At 44.5% G+C, this 22,853-nt stretch overlaps 1 protein-coding gene and 1 long non-coding RNA gene across 9 annotated transcripts in view; one reads left to right on the top strand and one right to left on the bottom strand.

Annotated features, from left to right (window-relative positions):
* Positions 1 to 22,853, top strand: part of shank2b (SH3 and multiple ankyrin repeat domains 2b) — a 215,086-nt gene that overhangs the window by 169,094 nt on the left and 23,139 nt on the right. For 2 of the 8 annotated variants that reach the window (XM_030414023.1, XM_030414021.1), the window contains exons 17-20: positions 18,423 to 18,558; positions 19,602 to 19,682; positions 19,802 to 19,810; positions 22,538 to 22,561. In XM_030414023.1, coding sequence (XP_030269883.1) covers positions 18,423 to 18,558; positions 19,602 to 19,682; positions 19,802 to 19,810; positions 22,538 to 22,561 — 250 coding nt within the window. The remainder of the gene's footprint in view (positions 1 to 18,422; positions 18,559 to 19,601; positions 19,683 to 19,801; positions 19,811 to 22,537; positions 22,562 to 22,853) is intronic. The other 6 variants (XM_030414024.1, XM_030414022.1, XM_030414028.1 and 3 more) reach the window with 4 other exon arrangements.
* Positions 2,174 to 6,678, bottom strand: LOC115580109 (uncharacterized). The gene is made up of 2 exons (XR_003983819.1): positions 6,579 to 6,678; positions 2,174 to 2,804 (listed from the first exon to the last, which is right to left on the bottom strand). It is a non-coding gene; the product is annotated as an uncharacterized LOC115580109 (long non-coding RNA).

Genomic DNA, 22,853 nt, shown 5'->3' with positions numbered 1-22,853 from the left:
CTCATATACAGACACAGTGTCGTCACTCTGACCTCCTCTTAAAGTCTCCTCTCCTTCAGATGCCTTTAATTAAGTAGAACATCCTCTCAGATGATGATGAAGCCTCAACTATCACACAATGTTTGTTTGTCGCAGTAAAGGAAGTGATGTGAGTTAGCAGTGTGCACCTGTACCTGGCTAACGTGTGTGTGTGTGTTTTAAACATCTGTGTTTGTGTCTGCATCGCTGCACATGTTTCCCTCCTACTGTACATTAGCAGAACATATCCATTTGCATGCATGATTTAGGGCCTGGCTGAGCATCAATCTTTCAGTGCCTCTTAAAGCTTGGCATCAGGATGCATGCACGCACTTTTCTGCACTCACACACGAGCACTCAAATCATTTGCCTAAATGTGTTTAAGTGGGTGCTTGTCGTAGTCCCCATCAATAACCGCCATGCTTCAGCGGCGCGGGCTTCATATCAACACAGCTCGTTGACTTTGAGTAAGTGAGACGAGTCAACGAGGGGAGGCTGCGGCGAGCGACCAAGGAGGAGGAGGACTCGTTATTGAGATCCTGATCACCTGTCTGTTGCACTCCAGAGGCTGAAAGTCAGAAATCAGAAGATCGGAGGTGATTCTGGTGATGCAGACTCGTTCCTCCGCTCTCAGTGTAGCTCGGCGTCCTCCTCGTCAGCTGCTGCAGCGCGGGGTCGCTCTCGTGGCCACAGGAGGCGGGCGGTCGTCATAATTACGTGGTGTCCTTTGGGATCGTCTCATCACTGCTGATTAAGCCGGAGGCCGAGTTCATCGCAGGACACTGTGGCTCATTTTCTCTTCCACGTTACCCCGACGTGTTTGTGCAAGCGGGCAAAGCCTCCATGTTGCTTTCAGTGTTCAGGAAATTAGAGATCAACAGTCACCGCTCACAAATCCGTCCTCAGTCTTGAGGTGCATCTGTGTTCTTTCTGTCTCTAATTAAATCTGACAATAAGTAAATGTGTTTGTCAAGAGCTGCTTATTTCTACTGATTCCTGATTGATTCATTTCAGCTACAATAGCAACTTTTCTGGGGTATAAAGAGAATAAGTACAAGGAAGCGTCCTGCGCGGTGCAATGTTAAAGAATATTAATGTTTGCATGAAGAATTAAATGAAATAGTTTCTGAGATTTGTTGTTAAAATCTGTCGATGGAGAAGTGATTTGAATCTTGGGGTGATTTTGGCTTCTAAAGCTGAATAACACTGTAGTTTTTTATTATTGTGGTACAAACGTTTCTGTCGGTGTGGAGATTTAATCACAAAGAGGAAAATCCACCAACATTTGACACTTTGGTGTTAGTTGCCGACTCCAACGTGCTTCCACAGAAAGAAAAGATCTGATGAGTTGATGTTGGCTTACTTTTTAAAACCTTCTGCATTCAGTCTGAGTCGATGATGAAGACGGAGCAGAAAACGAGAGAGGAACATTGTTGAAGAGTTGAAGAGTTGAAGTCTTTGTCAGTGTTGTGGATGTTTGTTGGTCTGCTGTGATTACATCTGATGAGGAGTGTGTGCAGCTGTTTCTCCGAGTGCAGACGACGAGAGCCATTTTTGTTTTCAGGAAGTTAAAGAAGAAAGTTAGAAAAAACTTTTGTGAATAGGAAAAAGAGAAATACTGAACTGAGGCTGCAGACAGATGTGAGTCAGTCGGCTCACAGCTGAGAGTGATTTCACAGTTTTTTCTCGTGTCGCTCTCGATAATATAAAAAGGCGACATGACCTCCAGAGAAAGGTTCGATCCATCACACCGCATGAGATCATATTTCCCCTGAATCTTTGTCTTTGTCTGTAAATGTGACAGAAACATTTTAGACTTCGACCACAATAATAAACCCGTGGAGTTCACGACGGGCCGCTGCTCTGATGGATCAGAACCTGACTGAGACCGGATCGTTGAGGAGCAACGCTGGTGTTGATGAAGCTGCTCATTCAATCAATTCAGTCCAAGTTCAAGTGGAAGATACAGAAAACTTCAAAAACTCCGTTGAGATCAGTTCTTTTTGGCAGCATAGATGAAAACACATTTAACTTGTGACACTGAATTTTATGATAAAACTTGAAACTGAAATGTTTTAACTGACACATGCACAACTTATATTCCACAGGTTGTTTCTATATGGTCTGAAAATACAACCAAACATCAAAATAAGAGTTTATGGTGTATATTTTTTATCACAAACCACAGATATGTTGAAACTTTGTGTTTCTTTAGGGTCAGTTTTCACTTTTATCTTATGACAGCGTTGTGTTTGTAGCCTGGAAGGTGAAGTTTGCCACAAAGTTAGATAAAAAGTGTTGTTTTAACTTAAATAAGTAAGACTTAGTTGCCACAAAACTTCTGGAAATCGTCCCAAAGAGTCCTTTAAAGCATCGGGTGGCGCCGACATGTTATATTGTGACTGAGCTGTCAGAAACCTGAACTCCTGCTTCAGAAGTCAATCAGCAGACGTGATGTGAATGCGAGTCAAACTGTGAGACTCGTGATGCCGTCAGCTGTCTGGTTTCAGTGCAGAGGACTCGCTCTCTGTCAGCCCACAGTCGGCTTCGTCCATCCGCCGCGTTGATGCCTCCGTCTGACTCCATCATTGACCATTCCGTGAACCCTGCAGAGGGACGTACGTACAATAACGGCTCTCCCAAAGGTAAAAATACGCTCCTATCCTTCCACGTCCTCCCGGCTCAGTGTTGATGTGTGAAGCTCATCCGTGAACCGAAGCGGCGACGATGAGCAGGAGGACATCGACGCACTCAGGAGGTCTGAGAGTCCACCGACGCCGTGAAGCCTGTGAAGAAGAGCGTGAGACACATTCATGTAGCATGTGTATTACTAACAGTACATGATGTGTATAAAAAGTTAACATCGTGTGTGTGTGTGTGTGTGTGTGTGTGTGTGTAGGTAGATTGAGTAAAGCACTCAGTTTCTTATATAACACACAACTTTGGCCAAGAGAAGGATGTGTGACCAGTGTAACATGCAAATGCATCTGCCTCCCTGTGCCCTCAGGTGTGTGTGTGTGTGTGTGTGTGTGTGTGTGTGTGTGTGTGTGTGTGTGTGTGTGTGTGTGTCCTGCTGTCAGATCTCTGCCTCTCTGCATCCCTCTGAGGGCTGCAACACAGCACACAACTGTCAGCTGTGCAGTGAACTAGCACAGGCAGTCCTCTGCTCACCATTTCTTTCTCCAAAAGCTCTTAAAGAAAAAGGAGGCGGGTGGAGGAGGGTTGGAGGCGGGTGGAGGAGGGGTTGTCTCTTACTGCCGTGCAGCAGGACTCACTGACTGTGTCTCTGAAAGAAAACCATCCTCGAGTCTCGTGTCCCAGCCGCCGCGTGCAGCTTTGACTCCTGGAATAAACGGATTGCGTGTTCATGTCGAGGCGGAGGAACATTACGAGCACATGATGTGAAACAGAAAGAGATTAACGACTTCGACGGTTTTTAATGATGTTATCGTCAAATGTTTGTTCAGAATAATATTCAAGTTTAAGAAGAGTATGAACTGACATGTTAATTGTCGAGCTGCGTTTAGTTGTCTGGTCAATAAAACGTCAGAAAATAATGAAGTTGTTGTCGTTTTGTCCGCAAAGATATTCAGGTTAGATACCAGAGAATATTCACATGAAAGAAGCTGGAATCAATCATCATTTTTCCTAAAAAAAAATTACTCAAATTGATGAACAACTAATCAAAATAGTTGACCATTAATTTCACAGCTTCTCAGTTAATCTCTGCAGTGCTGCTAAAATGCCATTAAACACGATGCAAAAACAAAACTTTTACACTTACAATAAATTGTATTTATGTTGTTTATTCTAAATTCTGATACCAAGATTTTATTTTGACTTTTATCTACAACTCTTTCTGTGTCCTCGTCCTCAGCTGAAGCTGTCGTCGAGCTGACTTTCATCCCCTAATGTCTAACTTCTGTATTTTAAAGATTTATTGTCGTACAGATCTAGCTAACAAACCTTCGCTGTGGCGCCTGAAGTGATCCGCGTGACGGTAAACGACATGACGTGCTGCACTCAGAAGTAATCTTCCTCGTAGTTTTAGCCAAAATATGCAAAATGCATCATTTCAAATGTCACCGTGTGTCTTGTTCCTCTGTGTGTCTGTCGTCCTGAAGGCAGAAAGCTTCAACATGCAGTTAAATATAGAAGAGAAAAGCTGCAGTCAGAGTTCGGGGAGGCGAGCAGGCTGTCGATCGTCTGCTTCACTTTGGGTCTGTTCCTGTCTGACCTCTTTTTCAGATGTGGATTCAGGTTACATCATCTGTTTCTGTGTGGACAGACTGATCTCACTTTAAATACCAGTTTAAAACAAAATCCTGCTACCTTTGTTTCTAACACCCGCCGTCCTCCTGATGGATTACAGGCTTTATTGCTCTTGACCCACTTCTGGTCGACTGGGTGGCCCGTCGGCTGGTGGCAGCGCGGCTGACCGGAGGGTGAGGAGGCCAACTGTGGCCGCCTGTTGGCTTATTAAACAAAGATCTCGGTTCCCCTTCGGGATTTTCACCTTCACAGCTGACATTTTACTTCTGCTACATGAACACGTGTTTAAAAATGTGATCCAGTGATTTTGGGGCGGTCGACCTGAACGATCTGTTTAATATTTCAGTATAATTGATGTAAAATGACAACAGTCGCTTCTTGTAATTACATAATTGTTCATAGATGTTTTTCAAAATATAAGTTTTCACTTTTGTCAGTATGAACTGGCTCTACATGGTCAGATTCTCCACAGTTCAGTCGTTCAGCTCATTTATCTGAAACCAGAACAGCTGAAGAATAATTCAATCGGATTTTCTGGCGTATATAGAAAGACAAGGTGACTGATCACCTTCTTCAATGATTTCTGTTCCTTTAGTCTGTAAGAGTCGACAGGTTTCTCATCAGATAAATCACAGTGGTGGATATTGTCCATCGCTCACTGTCGGCCAAACCCAACAGAACTTCTGACAGGAGACACATCGTCTCTTCTTCCTGCCTGCTGTTGTTAAACATGTCAGTCTTTCTTTATGTTCCTGCAGACAACATCAACATGTCTCCACCTGTTTCTGTTCACCAGCGCTCCCAGTTTGTCGTGTCTTTGCTGCCGCGGTCTAACGAGCTGTTATTGGCTGTAAAACAAATCGATCACCCGCGACTGTCACCGATCATTTTACCTTTCCATCAGTGTGTCGGTTGTCTGGGAGCTGAGCTGTTTCAATGCCGTCAGACAAATTGTTTTATTTTCTAAATGAGCGGAAGAAAAATACGATAAACGATAATTACTGAATGAAAGTGAAAGTTTTAACAGCCAGCAGAGACGCGGCTGAAGCTGCAGGGAGACGATGGCGAGTCGCCATCCTGCAGTTATTTTAGTGTGAGTAACTTATTACTTTTAAGTGACAGTAACTAGTAATATGTAATACATTACAGTTTGGTTACACTGCTGTCTGAGAGAAGCAACATAAGAAGATGTCGTTCCCTCAGTGATCCGTGGAAAACTGCACATTTATTACAAACTGTGTCTGAAGGGAGACGACTGGTAATATTCTGTATTTCTGTTGTTGTATGTAAACTGCATGAACAGACGAGAACAAACAACGGAGTGCCGCGTGTGTTTATCAGAGATGTGATGTGTCGTCCTCCTCTGTGCCGCTCTGCTCCATTGTTGTCCAGAAGCTATCGGACCACATCAGTGAGCCGCACTGTTGCACTGTGACACACACACACACACACACACACACACACACACACACACACACACACACACACACACACACACGCCATCCTGCTGCCATGAAAGCTCCGAAAACACAAACTGCAAAAAAGTCCCGACAAATTCTCTATTTACTCCTGCGTCAGTGTTGTTTGCTCTGCAGCCTCCAGCTGTTTTTGGAAAGCAGCTGGATCTGAAATGAATTATTCAGCCTCTGGATCCGACTCTCCTCCAGCCGCTCTGAGCCAGTCCACCAAACACACACACACACACACACACACACACACACACACACACACACACACACACACACACACACACAGAGGACGTCCAGATGATGAGGTAATAGTGTTTAGAGGAGCGGAGTAACGTGACCTGTGATGACTTCATTAATTACGACCGTACGTCTGCTCAGACTCTCGTGACCGCGTCCACGTCTGACTCGAGGTCGTGCGGAGGTCATCCTGCAGACGCTGAATCATCTCGCTCATCATCGTATCCTCGTTTCCAGCCACTCAAAGTTCCCCCGTCACCCTGAGTCCTTGCAGAAGTTGGCCTGCAGCTATTACATTTCCTGTTTTCAGAGTTTCAGTGAAGACCCACCAGAGGAAGTGTCTCTGCAAACATAATATAATGCTGTGGGAGAGATGAAGTAGACTGAAAGCCACGCAGAGGAAAGATAATCGAGGAGAAAGTGTTGAGAGCGTCCCTCCAGCCCCGAGCGGCTCAGGCAGACGGCCTGCGTGTCCTTGTGTGTGTCGCTGTGCAGACATGTTGGTGTGTCGACGCTGCATTTGCATTTGTACATTTGTGTTTATTGCTTTGTGCGACCAGGTGTGTGAGTCTGACAGGTCACCTGCAGCGGCGTGTTCCCTCGCTGGACAGTTTGATGTCCGGTTTGCTTCTGCAGCGTTTGACCGGTTCCTTTCACATCGGCCTGCTGACCTCAGCTCACAGGGATCGCCTCCTTTTTCTACAAAACAAGACGATTATTTTCATGATTGATTATCTGCAGATTATTTACAGAATCAATTGATAAATCGTTCAGTTTCTCAGAGTCCAACGTGATGACGTCTTCTCATCTAGCAGACTAAAAACCAAATACTTGTAGCAATTATTGGATTACCAAACAATCAGTGATTCATTTTCTTGTGATTGATTCATCTGCTAATCGTTGCAGCTCTACTGTAAGCAAAGACATGATCACATGCTCATAACTGATCGATCCAGCCAGCTGACGTCTTCTCAGCCTCTGTGATTGGAGATTTTTCTGCAGGGTACCAGCGACAAGTTTTAAAGCTGCAGCATTCGGTATGTTTGAATGAACAGTGGATAAAACTGTGTAAAGTGAACAGTGTTGCTTGCGATGACAAACTCACAGCGATGATCTGTTCAGCTTCACCTCCATCAGCAGTGTTCATCAGAGAAGCTGCAGATTCTTTGAATTCTTTACCAGCTTTTCTGCAAATTCAACCAATCATCACACAGATGTGGTGTTTGTGAATTCTGCACCACTTTGCAGTTTTGTCCAGACTTTGTAAACGGTAACATCGCTCCGTCCTGCAGGAGCTGATCCGCCAGCTGCTCAGCACCAAACAACACACTCAGTTTGCTGCTCGCTGCGAAACTAAAGAAACAGATGATTTTCTCTGGAGTTGATGGAGAGCGAGCTGAGTGGAGGGTAAATATTGTACTTACATTCATCAAGTGGCCAGAATCAGCACTCCAGATGAATGCTAATGTCGCTGTGTGACTGCTGGATGTGTAAATTATAAGTGTTTGTTCACACGTTCGCCTCATCAGCAGGAATAAAACACGTCAGCGCCGGAAAAATCACATCGACATTAACAAAAATCTATAATTTACAATTTCTGAAATGTAAGAAAAATAAAATCCTGACATGACATGTGACACGTTAGCTCGATCAGGTTCATGTGTGTCGGATACTGAGGGTTGATTTAGGTTGTCTGGACCCCCGCGGAGGTTTCTCTGCATTCACCAGCTTCATCTGAGCTGCCGACCCAGTCCAGGTTAAAACGCTAAAGTTACAAATAAACTAGCCGATTGATGGAGAAGTAGACGAGCAGCGCTGATGTTCCTTCAAAGTAAATCACTGTTTTTATCAGAGTAGTCTGGTGGATTTGAAGAGATGCAACATATACAGCAGCGAGTCTGTGAACGGAGCGATCGAGTGATTTTGTGTCCTTGTTGATAAAATCCAGCCTGAGGACATTCAGCAGGTCATGACGTCTGTTTCCTTCCACCTGATCTGTTGATTGCTTCATTTGCAGTGAACAAAAATCGACGTTGCTCTGAGAAAAAGTCACTTCTAATATTCTGTGTGGAGGTGCTCGTGACAAAAACAACAAATATTGACGTGCGAATGAATCACACAGATTAAAACACCTCCAGCGTGTGAAGAATGAAGAAAGCTCTCCGTCGTCATCAGCTCCCCTTTACTCACTCTAACACTTTAACACTGATCAATACCTCTCTGTGGCCTCTCTCACACAGCCCTGCAGGAATCTGTTGTTCTGCTGGCAGCTGAGGAAGCAACACAGCCAAAATCTACATCTGTGTTAAAAGTGTGAGACGGCGTGCCAGGAGCCCGCCAGACGCCGACACTGAAATGTTACACGTCTTCCTCGCGCTGCAGCAGCTTCACGCCGCCGTTTAGTTTGGTTACGCTGGTGGAATGACGGCTTTTCTTTACGGCCGTGTTTCAGGATCTCAGTGTACGAGAAACTAGTGAAGGTCAGGAAGCTCTCACACACACAGCTGTGTGCACACAGACCCCACAAGTCGCCGCGCATACGCAGAGACACGCAGTGAAGTCACATGACGCTCCGTCTTAAAATAACACGGAGTGGAAGCGTCGTTTCCTATAAATAATTTATTTATAGGTACAGCGCACAAAGAGCAGCATGCCTGAGCCCACGGAGCTCAGGGAGCTGCTTCTTATTTTTAAAACAACCACATTGCAGCCCGCTGTGAAAATATGGCATGAGACTAAAACCTTTAAGATGGCTGCAGCAGCGGAGAGGAGGAGGAGGAGGAGGAGGAGGAGGAGGAGGAGGAGGAGGAGGAGGAGGAGGAGGAGGAGGAGGAGGAAATGGGGCTGAGATGTTGACGAAGCGCTCCATTGACAAAAGACGAGCTCCCTCTCAAATTAAGTCCCCCTTTTAATGATGAATGGTACGATCCCCCACCACCACCACCTCCACCAACACTGATAACATTCTCAGCACCACTCCCACCTCCAGCGGTATCACACGGCAACTGTCGCTTAGCAACCGGGAACATGTTGTGGCTCACTGTGTACACAGTGATAACGCAGCTTTTAAGAGTAAAGCAGAGACTCGGGAGACGGAGAGAATGAAGGACGGAGGACGTGAGGACGGAGAGGAGACGAGTCTGAAGTCTCTCAGTTGTCAATATGTTGACCTGATTGTTCTGACGCTGAGTTAATGAGTTTTGACGAGCTGCTCATGGTGCTATTTAGATAAAGAGCTTGTTGTTATTATTATTCTCATTATTATTATAGCGTTCTGCATCGTTTTGCTGTAAACATACACGTCTGTGCTGCAGCGCTGTCTGACTCCGGCTCAGGAGGAAAAAACCTCCTTAATCCCATCAACTCATTTGTTGATGAACATGACAACTGATGGATTTTTAACTGCTAATCAAATCAAACAGATGTGAGTCAAAGTTCAGAGTTCTGGAGTCAGGTCAGAGCCGGACCCAGGTGGGGAAGTGGACCTGCAGAAACTGTTCAAATCAGAGCCACTCATTTGTCTCGATGAGCTCACGTTTTCACTGAGGGTCACATCCTCCAAATGTTTTTTCTAGCTTGGGTTAAAAGAAAAAAAAGCATTTCATCTGAGGAGCTGCTGAAGATGCTGAAGTGTTTTGAACAAAGAGTCCTGACTGACTGCCAGCAGCTTTGAGATAACCACTTCTGAACTCAGGTCTCCAGAACAAAACTACAGAGAGTAACAGAATTAGTTTGTCCACAGAAAAGTGTCACTGTTACTCAGAATCACCTCAGAACACGACAGCGGTTTTCATCTGGACTTCTGCTGCGGTACAAAGAAGTTCTGGTGCTGTGAAGTCTGTAGGTCATTGTGTGTGTGTGTGTGTGTGTGTGTGTGTGTGTGTGTGTGTGTGTGTGTGAGCTCAGGGTGTGATGCAGACGTGGGTTCGTGCCTGTCGACTGTCTGGATGTGTGCCAGTAGGGCAGAGCGGTAGTTAACACCACCAACCATCCATTAGTGTCCTCCTCTGTGCTGCGTGAGAGGCTTATCTTCTTTCTGCGTGGCCATTGGCTGACGGCTCGGTCACGTGACTCCTCTGTGGCGACCTGATGTGAGCCGGCAGAAGATTCAACGGGAGAGGAAACCTCTCAGTCAGACTGGGTGGAGCTGATGTGCAGGTTTGAAGGAGGCCACCACTGAAGAAACTGCATCCAGAGTTTGTGTGTGTTTGTGTTTGTTTGTTTGTGTATGTGTGTGTGTGTGTGTGTGTGTGTGTGTGTGTGTGTGCGTGCTCTAACATGTGCTCTCCTCGTCCGTTTGATATTCAGCCACATGATTCATCAGAGTCAAGACTCCTCTAAGTAGAACTCTGAGTCATCAGAATCAAACCCTCGTCTCCGTCCCTGCTGCCTCCCTCCTCGTCCTGTTTCAGTCCTTCACTTTATTCTTCTTTATGTTTCCCCATGTGTCTCACACACACACACACACACACACACACACACACACACACTCTGCCTGTGTATTTCTGTATTTAATGAGCCTGCTTTGATGTACTCCGGCTTCCTACGAGGAGAAAACACACACACAGGACTCGGAGAGCTCTCACCCTCCCGTCCTCGATGCAGATCAGCTCCACGTTTCAGATGCTGATGAATGCTGCTGCTTTCATGTTTACAGCTACCTGTACGCGTGTGTGTGTGTGTGTGTGTGTGTGTGTGTGTGGTTGCATATAATTTCATCACTTCTTTTTTTTCTACTGCACAAACGGAGGAAGTATGTTATTTATATATATCTAATTTAATTTGTTGTTAAACGTCTTTTCTTTGCGAGTCAAAAGTCATCAGATGGTTCAAACTGAGCTCAGTTTGGTTGAAAACTGGAGAATTATGTCGAGACTGCATTTCATCCACAGACATTTTAGAAATACTGAGGTCCAACTGAACCATCCCCGGAAAATGTGACCAGAAACCATCAGAAGTCTGAATTCTTTCATCATCTTGATTTAATTTAAGCTTTTTTTGGTGGCGGTTTATATTTGGATCCATTTACTGCAGTGTATTGTTGTCGTGCGGTCGTTTCTGAGGTTGATAAAACTCCGTAAATTAGCGGTCTGCTAACTTGATCTCTCCAGAGGGAGTCTAACACAGTTTCACGGTGATTTAGACCATGGATTAAACTTACACTGGAATATCCCTTCAAAATAGACTCACTGTGTTTAAAGGTAAGATTCATGAATTAAATGTGTAACTTCCTCCTAGTGGAGCTGTGTGACCTCTCTACATCTGTGTTCTGCTGACTCATGAGAAAGAGTGACAGCGTTAGTCATTTGTTCACATGCCAAAAACAACCTGTGTTCACGATTATTGGTTTGCTGGGAGGACTCGTTGGTGTTCTTCCACCACACTGATCTGGTTGGATTATGGAGTGAGATCAGGAGCCTCCATCTGCTGCAGCTTCTCCTCCACATGCTTCTGTATCCGGCCTGTGGTGGAGGATGGATGGAGGAGATGTTCAGCGCTCACGTCCTCCATGTTTCTGACCTTCACCTCGTTGTCCCATTTCTCTCACCTGAACCATTTTCTCTCTCTCTGTTCATTTGCATCGCTGACATTTGCTTTTGTGCACATTCAGCTGTTCGAGCCGGTCTGACATTCATCTTTCTTTTGATGCTTTTGCTTTACTAAATTTTCCACTTTTAAACTACCAGAAGGTTGTTTTTCACAGCAGACTAATCCTCTGCCAACGCCTTTTTAATATTTAAGCCAAAATTAAACCCTAACCCCAAAAATGTGGGACGATTTGTAAATCATAAATAAAACAGAATGTGATAATTTGTTAATCCCTTTTGATATAAACTCAATGAAAAACAGCACAAAAACAATATATTTAATGTTTGACCTCACTGAATTCATTGATTTTTTTGAAGCAGCAGCGTTTTTTAAAACATATTCAGACAGGAGAAACAAAAGACGCTCTAAAAACACCTGTGTGGAACATGTCGTAGTATTTTGACTGAGTTTACAACAGACGTGTCGTGATTTTCCACGTCCACGATTCAGTTTAATTGTCAATTAATTGGAAAAGATGCCACTAATGCCAACGTTAGACTCGTCTGGACAAGGAAGATGAACAGATCGTTGGTTTTATTTCCTGATTCTGGTCATTTAGAATTAAAATATATTCTATGTATGAATTTATTCTACAACATCAGCTTGTCATTATCCTGGTGGTTTTTAGCAGGTTAGGTTCAATAGATAACGCACTTATAGATAGATAGAAATTCAGTTTGTTTCAATGTTCAGTTTCTCAAATCTGTCCCGAGTAAACCCTCTTCCCAAGCAAACCAATAAAGGATCTTTGACAGTATTATCTGCTCAGTTCAGTTCAGTTATTTCTCCACGAGTGAACCCTCCTCTCAGAGAAATCAATAAAGGATCTCTGAAGCATCAGTCAGTGGACTGTGGGGCAGCTGCAGGCTAATGCTAAGCTAGTCTTTTCCTCTTTGAAGTGTTGGATGATGCCTTTGATTCAAATGATTACATTTAAAAGCTCATTTTGATCTTTTTTCCAATTTAGAATTGAAATCATGACATCATGAGTGTGACAGGACGTCTTTGATCGGCTCAGACAAGTTTTTAAGATCAGAGTTTTACATAAATGAAGATTTTAACGCCCTCTGAGAACAATTAACTTGTCGCCGTTGTTGTTGTTGTTGTCATCCAGCGTTCTCTCCTGCAGTACAGAAGCAGCACAGCGGGTTCTGATCTGAATCACAGATTTGACGGTCTTTTATTTACTTGTACTTTTATTCCCTCCTCTGTTCCAGCAGATCGTCAACCCGACAGCAACAACACAATGTATACATGATGTATTCAGAGAGGTACTGCAGGTGTAAACAAAGATTTATGTTAAATACTCGCGTCTGTATTTATATCAGCTCAGTGTGTGCTCGTTAACCCCTCCCTGCTCCTACGGGCTGGATTAGCGGCGCCTGTGCGGGTCAGATTATAATTGATTAATCAGATTAGCGACTGTCATCGAGCGAGGAATATTTGCCTGAGACGAGATTGAGCGATCAGATAGATTCTGGGCTGCCTGTGTTCTGCTAAATGGGCCGGCTGATGCTTAATGTTGTGGAACTATTATAATGGTTATGATAATGATAATGGCTTTTGAATAGGCTCCTTCTGCCTGATCTGACAGACGGATGGCTTTTACATGCAAACTGTACCGGAGGCCGACTTTGTCTTCTGTGTTTTCCATCCTTAAGTGCATGTGTGTGTGTGTGTGTGTGTGCTATTGATTAAACTGTTAATGATCAGGCACAGAGCTGCTGCTTCAGTGCTGTTTGTCTCTCGTACTCGTTGGTTCAGCAGTGTTTCGGCTGTTTGTGGCCTTCAGGCTTCTTCTCTCTACGACTCGCTCGTTCTCTCGCTCACTCACTCAATAAATCACACTCATGTGTAACCCATGAGTGTCGGTGTTCGATTGGCCGCGTTCACACCGGTGTCAACGACCGCAGAAGTTAATCAATACCACTAATCGACTGCATGTAAGTGATAGCTGACCACTGATTTGCTCCCTGGCGGCCTCGTCTGACCCGTCGGTTACAGACGCACAGCAGAGCTGTTAACAGTTAAAGTGGTTGATGGGCTGTATTTATGAAGCGTGTTTCTACCTTAATGGACAAAGAACTTCACAATTGTCTCTCACTCACCCATTCTGACACACTTAAGCAGGGTACACACATAAGGATTTTATAAATCTTAAGAGATTTTTTATCTGTAGAGCTCCCCACACATGAAGATTAAAAAATCTGCTTTGATCATACTGTGTGTGGTGTGCTCCGATATTCTCAGCACAGGACACCACACACATAGAGATTATCTGTCTCACGGCCGATCTGGAATCTAGTCCTCTGAGCCAGAAATATCACGTGATCAAACGTGATCTACAGTAACCAATGGCAACAACCCCAGCGTCACCGGGCTCTTCATAAACAGAAAAGAGCATAGACTGTATATAAAAAAGAGTAAATAAACGTTTGAAAACATGAAAGACATGGAAGACATAGAAGAGGGAATGATGGTGGTCCTCCGACTATTGCTGTCCCATTAAAAACATTAAAATGGCGAATTCAAACACCCCCATAGGAAAAGTTAGATCTCACCGCTGTTATTTATGTCGCTTCCGTGTTCCTCAGTCAGCTGGTTGGCTACGTTGCGTTTCACGTCACATTTCACGGAGTAGTGACTCAGGAGTCGTCAGCTTTCCCCACACACAAAGATTTTTCGTCGTAAATATTGAGCAAGTTCAACATTTACGATTGTCGGCTGTGACCCGTTTCCGAGCAAATTATCGGGACAAATTGACTCTTAACACACCACAGACCACAGGATAATCGTATAGGATAATCTTATAAGACAGAAGATAATCTTCTGTGGTCAGGAAGGGGTCAAATCGGAACAAAACCAGCCCGATTATCGTTATGTGTGTACCCCCTTTACACACCTCTGGGTCGCTGTCCTACCCCCCAGGAGACACTCAGGGCCCGTGTCCACACAGTGTTTGTGCGCTGAGAGAAGAAACGCTACCATCTTGACAACCATCCCTGTGTGATCGACACCACCCTCTTTACGGTTTATTATCTGTTTGTTTTTTTTGACATTGGGACGTCAGAACGAGGAGGATGTGGGTGATGAAATGATATTGAACAGTGCCGATAAGGTGGAGGAAACTACTTTCACCTGTCGTTCTGTGCTAAGTTAGCAGCTCTGTACTAACTTGCTTGTGGTGATGCTAACTGAGCTTGGGTTCTAGCAGGACCTCACGGTGCTGCTGTAGAGGGGTTCTGTGGGCCGGTTGGACCTGCAGCTGGCAGTTCTCCAAAGCTGTTGAGCTCGGAAGAAAGAGAGAGAACAAACAACACTTTTGGCAAAGTCAAAATGAGTCGCTTCGATTTGGTTTTCCACCATGGACCTGATCCGGGCAGGGCCGAGCTGAACATGCCCCGCCTCCAAGTGACGGGCCATGGCGACGTCTCGTGACTGAGGCCAAACACGTGTTGGTTGCAAGTCGATACTGAGCTCCTGTCTGTGCAGGAAACCTGAGAGAAAGAGGCCTTTGCGAGTTCACCTCCAGCCTGTTCACGTGTTCACCTTCAGCCTGTCCGTGTGTTCACCTTTAGCCTGTTCGCATGTTCACCTTCAGCCTGTTCACGTGTTCACCTTTAGCCTGTTCGCGTGTTCACCTTCAGCCTGTCTGCGTGTTCACCTTTAGCCTGTTCACGTGTTCACCTTCAGCCTGTCTGCGTGTTCACCTTCAGCCTGTTCGCGTGTTCACCTTAAGCCTGTTCGAGTTTAGTTACTGCTGCTGAAAACAGAACGTTTCCTGTGATGCTGCTTCATAATAAAAGCTTTGAAATGACTAAATAGCGTGGGGCTTTTATTGTGAAGAAGCTGAAGGAAATGAAACAAGTTTGGAGCGAGTAGAGCTTTGACTCCACAGTTTTTAGTTTTGTTTTCGAGGGTCCTGATCAGGAGTCGCTCAAAGCTCGGTCCAGTCTTTGGTCACCCTGGTGTGAAGGCTCGGGGACTTCTGGGGGACTGAGTTCGGTTCAGAGTCCATTTTGAAATCCAGAGAGAACAAATTAATCCGTAAATCCCGACAGAAATAATCTTTAGTTGCAGCCTGAGTGAGCGAGTTTTATAGTTCGGTTCAGTTTTCTAAATGTTAACTGTGAATTCAAAATCCAATTTTTATACTTAAAAATAAAATAGGTCAAAATATTTCATTTTGAATGTGGGAAAATAAATTGGATGGAATGGATTCAGTTTCATATTCTGACAGCTGTGAAGTGAGTAAAGAGTCAGTGGAGAGAATCATTCCACAAACTTTCAGATGTGAACTCGACCCCTTAAGATAAACGTGTTCCCAGTTTCTTGTCAGCGTGTCAGACTCATCTCTCATCCTCGCAAAGGCCTCGCCAGAACCGGTCTTACACCAAATCCAAGCTGGCTTTCCACTCTGAAGTTGGCAGAAGAAAATATTCATGAGTGTGTCTGTGTGTGTGTGTGTGTGTGTGTGTGTGTGTGTGTCCTTCACGCGTTGTTACATAATAGGGTGGACAGATAGAGCGCATTACATAAGGCCACCCCTATATGTGGACCAGTGTACTCGTGTGTGTTCTGGATGGTATCAGAGAACCTCGGTGTGTGATGGAGCCCAATGGAGGGAACACGAGGTCACAGTGAAACAGCTGTTGGGGCATTTCTCTCTAATTATCAAAATGTCCGCCCTCGTGACGGCCGGTCGGCGTCTGTTAGATTAAAACTACGAGAGAGAAAATAAAGTCTTTCTCTGCGTGACGCCGCCATCGCTCCATCGTCCTCCACATCTTCCTCCTCCTTCCTCCCCTCCTGCCATCCATCATCCGTCCCCGTCGCTCCGGGCCGGTCTCTCTTTTCATCCCTCCATCTGACCCCTCCTCCGCTGTTTGTCTGGAAGAAGAGAGGAGGGGCGGAGGAGATGAGAGCAGCGCTGCAGCAGGGTCCATATTAAATTAGACGAGCGGTAATGAGATTAAACCCTCCTCCATGTGGGCATGCACGTACGTGTTGAAAGAGGAAGTCTAAAATGTGTGTGTGTGTGTTTAAAATCTGATATGAACATGGGGGTGTGCAGCGTATTGGGTATCAGCTATATTCAGATGTTAATATACAAGCTGCCCGCTAGTGTCACACACACACACACACACACACACACACACACACACGTCACCTTGTATTATAACCGGATCTTTGCTGAATTATTTTTTCTTTTTTGAGCCACAAACCAACTCGCTCTGATTGTCTTTGAAGGCCGGCTGTGAGGCCAGCGTCCGCGGCTCCCTCTCCTGCTGCCAAACATGAATGCTGCAATTAAGAAGATTGGCAGCAGGACGGGAAGAAAGAGCTCACACCCAACCAACCAGCACCGTATTTGCATATCCATGGTCAGGTCGGAAATTGCATTTTCCAGGTTTTTTTCCTTGAAGTCTACTTAGTGCTGCGAGACATTCACCTGCAGCATGAATCAAAGGATGATTCAAAATGGTAAAGTCACACATTTTTACCACGAGGGACAAAAACCCTGCATCCTCTGCTCGCATCGTCCAGGACTGAAAACCCGAAGACTTTTCATTTACAGCCATAAATGAGAAAGAACAGCAGCCTTTTTTAAATTTTTTCTGCTTGAAACTCGACTTTTCGTCTGATTATTCAGCTAATGGGTGCAGCTGGTCTGAAAGATTCAATTTATCACCAATCAACAGACAGAAAACTCACTGTCCGTTTGTCCGCTGTAATGATGTAGTGAAACTCTGTTCCATGTCGTACCCTTCCTCCTCTTTCTGTTGGCTGTCAGACTTTTCCCTTTTAAAAGAATAAAACAAAACAAGAAATAACTTTTCGGAGGAAATGGTTGAAAACAGGAGCTTTTTTGGACGTCAGTTAAACTGTGACATCGGCTCATGAGACCTGTGCACAGGTGAGGATGGAGGAACTGTGTGACTTGACCTTCTGATAGTTTCTGTATTGTGGCTAACTTGTATGGGGATGAGATGCTTTAACCGTGCAGCTCGTCTCAACTTTTCTAACTGTCACTGGACCAAACGCATCAAAATCTGATAGTGACCGAGTCATTTCATGGAGGTTGTGACACTGACAGAAATGAATCCACCATTTCACAATCTCAGCTCCTCTGGGGGCTTTGAACAGATTTCACCAGCAGATATTGGGGTCAGTTTGAGACGGGAAGCTTGTGTGTTCACGTGGAAATAGAAGAGAAGTGAAATCTGTTGTGATGTTGATGGTGTAATTTGTCCAACCCAAAGGTTTAGAGGAGGATCAGAGGGAAGTCCATCAGACGGTTCTGTATGATACAACGTTGTTCATCCCTTCAGTCAGTATTAGCACACTGTGTGTAATTGGGACACTCTTCATCATATTGAAGCACACCGTCAGTCCCTCCCTCTTCCTGTGGTCAGTCGAGTTGTTGCTGCATCATTTGTCAGTCACTTTGATGAGCTGTCTGTCTGGAAATAGCATCAGGCCCAGCGTGAAGCCGCCGCAGGCTTCAAGTGAGAGTCAGCAACTGCTGCAAGTCTTTGAATGTCTTGTCTGCTGCTGGTTTTTTCATGCTGTTTACCACCGTGAAGGTTCTGGATCGTCGCTTTACATTTGGTTGTCAGAAATGGTTCTGTTTCCGTCATGTGTAAACAATTTGACATGTATAATCGACGTCATTCCTTTTAGTCCGATTGTGATTTTGAGAACATGAGATTCACTGTGGATGACAGTGAATCTCATGTTCTTAAAACGCAGGCTAAGAATATTTGTTCCAAACTTTCCAACAATGTGAGTCCAAATCCCACCATTAATGACCGTTCTGATGTGTGTTCATGGCAGGTAAACCAGGAGAATGTGGTGAAGGTGGGCCACAGACAGGTGGTCAACATGATCCGCCAGGGAGGCAACCGGCTCCTCATCAAGGTGGTGACGGTGAGCCGGAATCTGGACCCCGAGGACACGGCACGCAAAAAAGGTACAACACCCTCAAATTATATTGTTCACATTTCTACACATCCAGAACCAGAGTGAGATATCCTGTCCAGCCTGACGCTGTAATACAACATCATACATGGATTAGAAAATAATATAATATCGAGCAGCGGGGCACAGCTGGTGTGAGGAGCCTCCTGCTGCACGGCTCTGCTAACAGTTGTACCTCCTGTATTAAAATGCCAAAGACTGCAGTAGAGCAGAGTGCTGACTGATGACGTGTTATGTAATAACATCCCTCAGAGGCAGACAGAAACCTGACTTCCTCCATGTTCACAATGCAAACAAAAATAACAGCAGCAGAAGTTCACATGCTGGATGTCAGAAGTCAGCTGAGTCTCTGGGAGGAAATGAGGCAGAATAATTACAGCTTGTTAGATGTCAGATTATCAGAACTTCACTTAACACGTCAGAACCTCAAAGTTTCACTGTCTGTCAACACGAAGAGCTAAAGGACATTTACAAGATGTCAGAAAACGGTGAAAAATGTCCATCAGTGTTTCCTGAAGCTCAAAGATGTCGTCCTCAATTGTCTCATTTTGTCCACAAACCAAAAATATTCAGTTTACTGTCACAGAGGAGGAAACAAACCAGAACATAATCACTTCTAACAATCCGGGATTAGAGATTTTGACTTTCTTTCTTCTAAAAAAGTAACTCAAATGATTAATCAATAATGAAATAGTTGATTTGTTTATTAGTTGACAACTAAGCGATTAATCGCTGCAGCTGGAGGCCAAAGAGAAAGCACGTATGATGGGACATGTGTGGCCTGATGTGGTTGTTTTATAAATTATACTCTCCCACAATCAATTTTAAATGATTAATTATTTCCAAACAGAGCGACTCAAGTCATCTCGTGAAGTTTTATATTATATTCTTTCATAGTTTTGCCGTATATATCACAGAAAGCTGAAGTATCAAACTGTTTTTAGCCCTGATTCTAATCCAGGAGCACCATGTATGAGACTTAACACTGGAATAAAAGAAGCTAACACGTCTGTTTGGTCCGTCTGTGTCTCTCAGCTCCTCCTCCACCGAAGCGAGCCCCCACCACAGCCCTGTCCATGCGCTCCAAGTCCATGACCTCTGAACTGGAGGAACTCGGTAAGGTCTTCCTGGCGTTTGAGTCTCACTCACCACGTCTTCAGGAACTCTCCGTCTAACGACTCCTTTCTCTTTTGTTCCCCTTTCTCACTCTCATTGATTGTTTAATCTCTCTGTAGTGGATAAAGGTAAGCAGTTAACGCTGCATAACCTTCTGCCATCATTTCGCTCAACTGCAACCTCCATCGGCTCACAGCGGCTGAATGAGGCGTTTGTTCAGGCTGATGCAATTTAAGTTTCCATCATTTGATCATTTTGCTTTAATTTGACTCTTGAGAAAATATTTTCTTTGTTTTGTTTGTTTTTGCTTCTCCTCCCTCCTCATCTCCTGTCCTCTCTGCCATTATGCATGAAGGACTCTTGCTTCTAAAGACCCACGCATCCATGAGCTGTCGCTGTGGCTACAAGGCGCAAATGAGTCAAAAATATGACAGTAGTATGACAGCATCCTCTCTGTTTTTGTTGCTTTTTCTGTGTGTGTGGTGAGGAGCACATCAGAGGACCCTCTGTGTGTTGTGCTATCAGCTGTAGCGTCCTGATACTCTGTGACGGACGGGACAGTCAGCGTTTTCTGAGACACGCGAGCAGAAAGAGAAGCCACGTCGATGCTGAACAGGAAGGAGAGAGAGGTGGAAGGACAGGAGGTGTGAAGGCAGCATGGAGGGGAGGACGTATGTGATGGAGAAGGAGAAAGTAGTAAATCGAACACCAGGGCTTCCCCTCCGGACGCTGTCGAACACCCTGACACATCTGACGTCCTCTGTCGCTCTCGTTAAATCCACTGCGTGCTCGTCTATCAGGATGTTATTTATTATGTTGAAGTCGTATCCCTGAGAGTTCAGCCCCGCTTGATTTGGCAACGCTCGCGGTTACCGTGGTAACAGCAAGTGCAGTTTAATACTACAGCCAACACGCGCTCCTCGAGCAGCGACGGTCCAACAGAATCAAACCGGTCCGTCTGTTTACAGTGCAGCCAAACACTCACTCGCACAGTCAGGCGGTAATAATTACAGCTTTGATCTGACTTCAGTGGAAGTAGTTCAGCACACAGCAGCAGGACGCAGCAGAAAGAGGTGAAGGTGTGCAGCGTGTCACTGGCTCACCGCGGCTGCTCCATCACAGAGAAGATATCTGTCATGTAGAAGCAGTCAGAGCAGTCAGAGCGTTCCTGTGACTGCTTCACAATAAAAGCCACCGCATGTTTAAAACAGCTGACTGTTTTGAATGTGACGCAGCAGAGGATTAAATGCATGTGAATCTGTCGTGCTGTTGGCAGAGTGAAGCCCTGATCACACACTGCCGCTTCATGTTTTGGGTGTGTGACGCTCCTGTGGAGCGCGGCTGCGTGCACAACCGGCCGTTATATACAATTCATTATCAAAGAGGTGTGACTGCATGTCTTGCACTCAATAGTTATACTTGTAAAAGCACAAGACAAACATGTCGCACAGCAGAAGAGAGGATGGCAAGCAGGGTGCCAGTAAACACTGGATATCTGGATGGTTTTCAGTGAACCATCGCGGTGTGATCGGTCTGCAATCTGAATGTAGGGCAGCAATGCTGAACTCCACCGCTGCTAACAATAAGAAAGTACACACAGACAGATTTTTATTAACATCTTTATGAAGCGTTAATGAACTGGATCTTATACGTTTCCATTCTGTAGCCGTGGTAACGGTCTGAAAATGTGAAATAATCTTGTAGCTGTTAAAATCTCACTGAGTCGACTCGTTACGAGGGAAGCGGGCCAGAAATACTCAGGAGGAGTGACACCGAATTAGTTGCAGTCGGTGTCAGACACGTTTGGTATTTTATCAGATTGCTTGTTTTAAGCTGTCAGCATTATAAATGTACTTATACTGAGATAATTACTGAATGTAATCTGGATACACTGAGTGACACCAGGTGTTAAATCATTTGTCAAAAAGTGAAGCAAATAACTGGTAATTGGTTTGTTTAATTGTAATCTGAATACATTTGTGTTCAGGCCTCGAGCAATTAATCGATCAGTTGTCAGCTACTTGATAAATTGCTGTTATTGATTTTTTTTTTTTTTGAGGGAAATTCTTGTTGAATGTGAATATGTTCTGGTTTCTTTCCTCCTCTCTGACAGTAAACTGAAAATCTTCATGTTGTGGACAAAACAAGACATTTAAGGACGAAACACTTCTCGACATTTTCTGTCCCAAACAGCTGATTAATTAGCCGAAAAAATAATTGAAGAATTAGTTTGGAAACAACCGTCAGCTGCAGTGTTAATTGTTTTTTGGGACTTTTGTTGCGGCGACAACCAATTAAAAGATGTTATCCCGAGCTGAGAGAACTTATTGTTCATTTCGAGCTGAATTTTGTGACAATATAGATAAAATGATTAATAAAAACATCATTAGTTTTAGCCTGATTGGTGTGCACATTGTTCTGAATAGCAGCTTGTGATTCAGAGTATACGCTTCTGGATCAATCAGTCATAAGTGCAGCTCTGCGCCGTGTGTCGGAGGTGTGCAGCGAGCGAGCAGGAGATGAAAGGTGAATGAATAAATAAATGACAGCGGAGGGAGTCCACTTAGATTGCAGAAAATTGCTGACAGAAAGATTCCTGCGGTCAGCATGTTCTTTATAGAGCTGCTTATTTGACACATTTGCGTTTCATTCTTTACTTTACTGCATTTATAGTAGTGATAGTACGGCTCTGTAGCGCGTGTGCATTATGGGATGCACTAAACGTTTGCATCTGCTGCAGGAGGACACATAGATTAAAAAAGTGCACGAGTAGATCTGTGTTGATCTTGGGAGGAGGACTGAGTCTGTGTTTGTGCTTTAAAGACTCAGAAATCTTTTTGTGTCGCCCCTTTAAGCAACTCTAAGGAAAAAGAAAGGTGGTAAGTTCCTGTAGGCATGTTTCACTCTGATCCAATGATTGATATCTGTCACGTATCTTCCCCTCCCACTAACACTGTTGTACATGTTGACAGTTTGTTTTAATATCTCTACAAGGATTTGATTTTGATATTTGACTTCCAGTGCAACTGAATGGTGTTGCCCGTAGTTTTTGCATGATTTGTAGATTTTTTTACTGCAGATGTTTTGAACATCGTGTTCTGAATGTTGTTGGTGCATGGTTTAATGTCGTAGTGATGTAGAATAGAAAGATGTCTGAACTCCTCTGTCCCT

The sequence above is a fragment of the Sparus aurata genome, chromosome 4 (genome assembly GCF_900880675.1).
Source record: "Sparus aurata chromosome 4, fSpaAur1.1, whole genome shotgun sequence".
In the NCBI taxonomy this organism is placed as follows: domain Eukaryota; kingdom Metazoa; phylum Chordata; class Actinopteri; order Spariformes; family Sparidae; genus Sparus; species Sparus aurata.
Note: the sequence above shows the minus strand (reverse complement) of the source record. Positions and strands in the feature narration are given on the sequence as shown.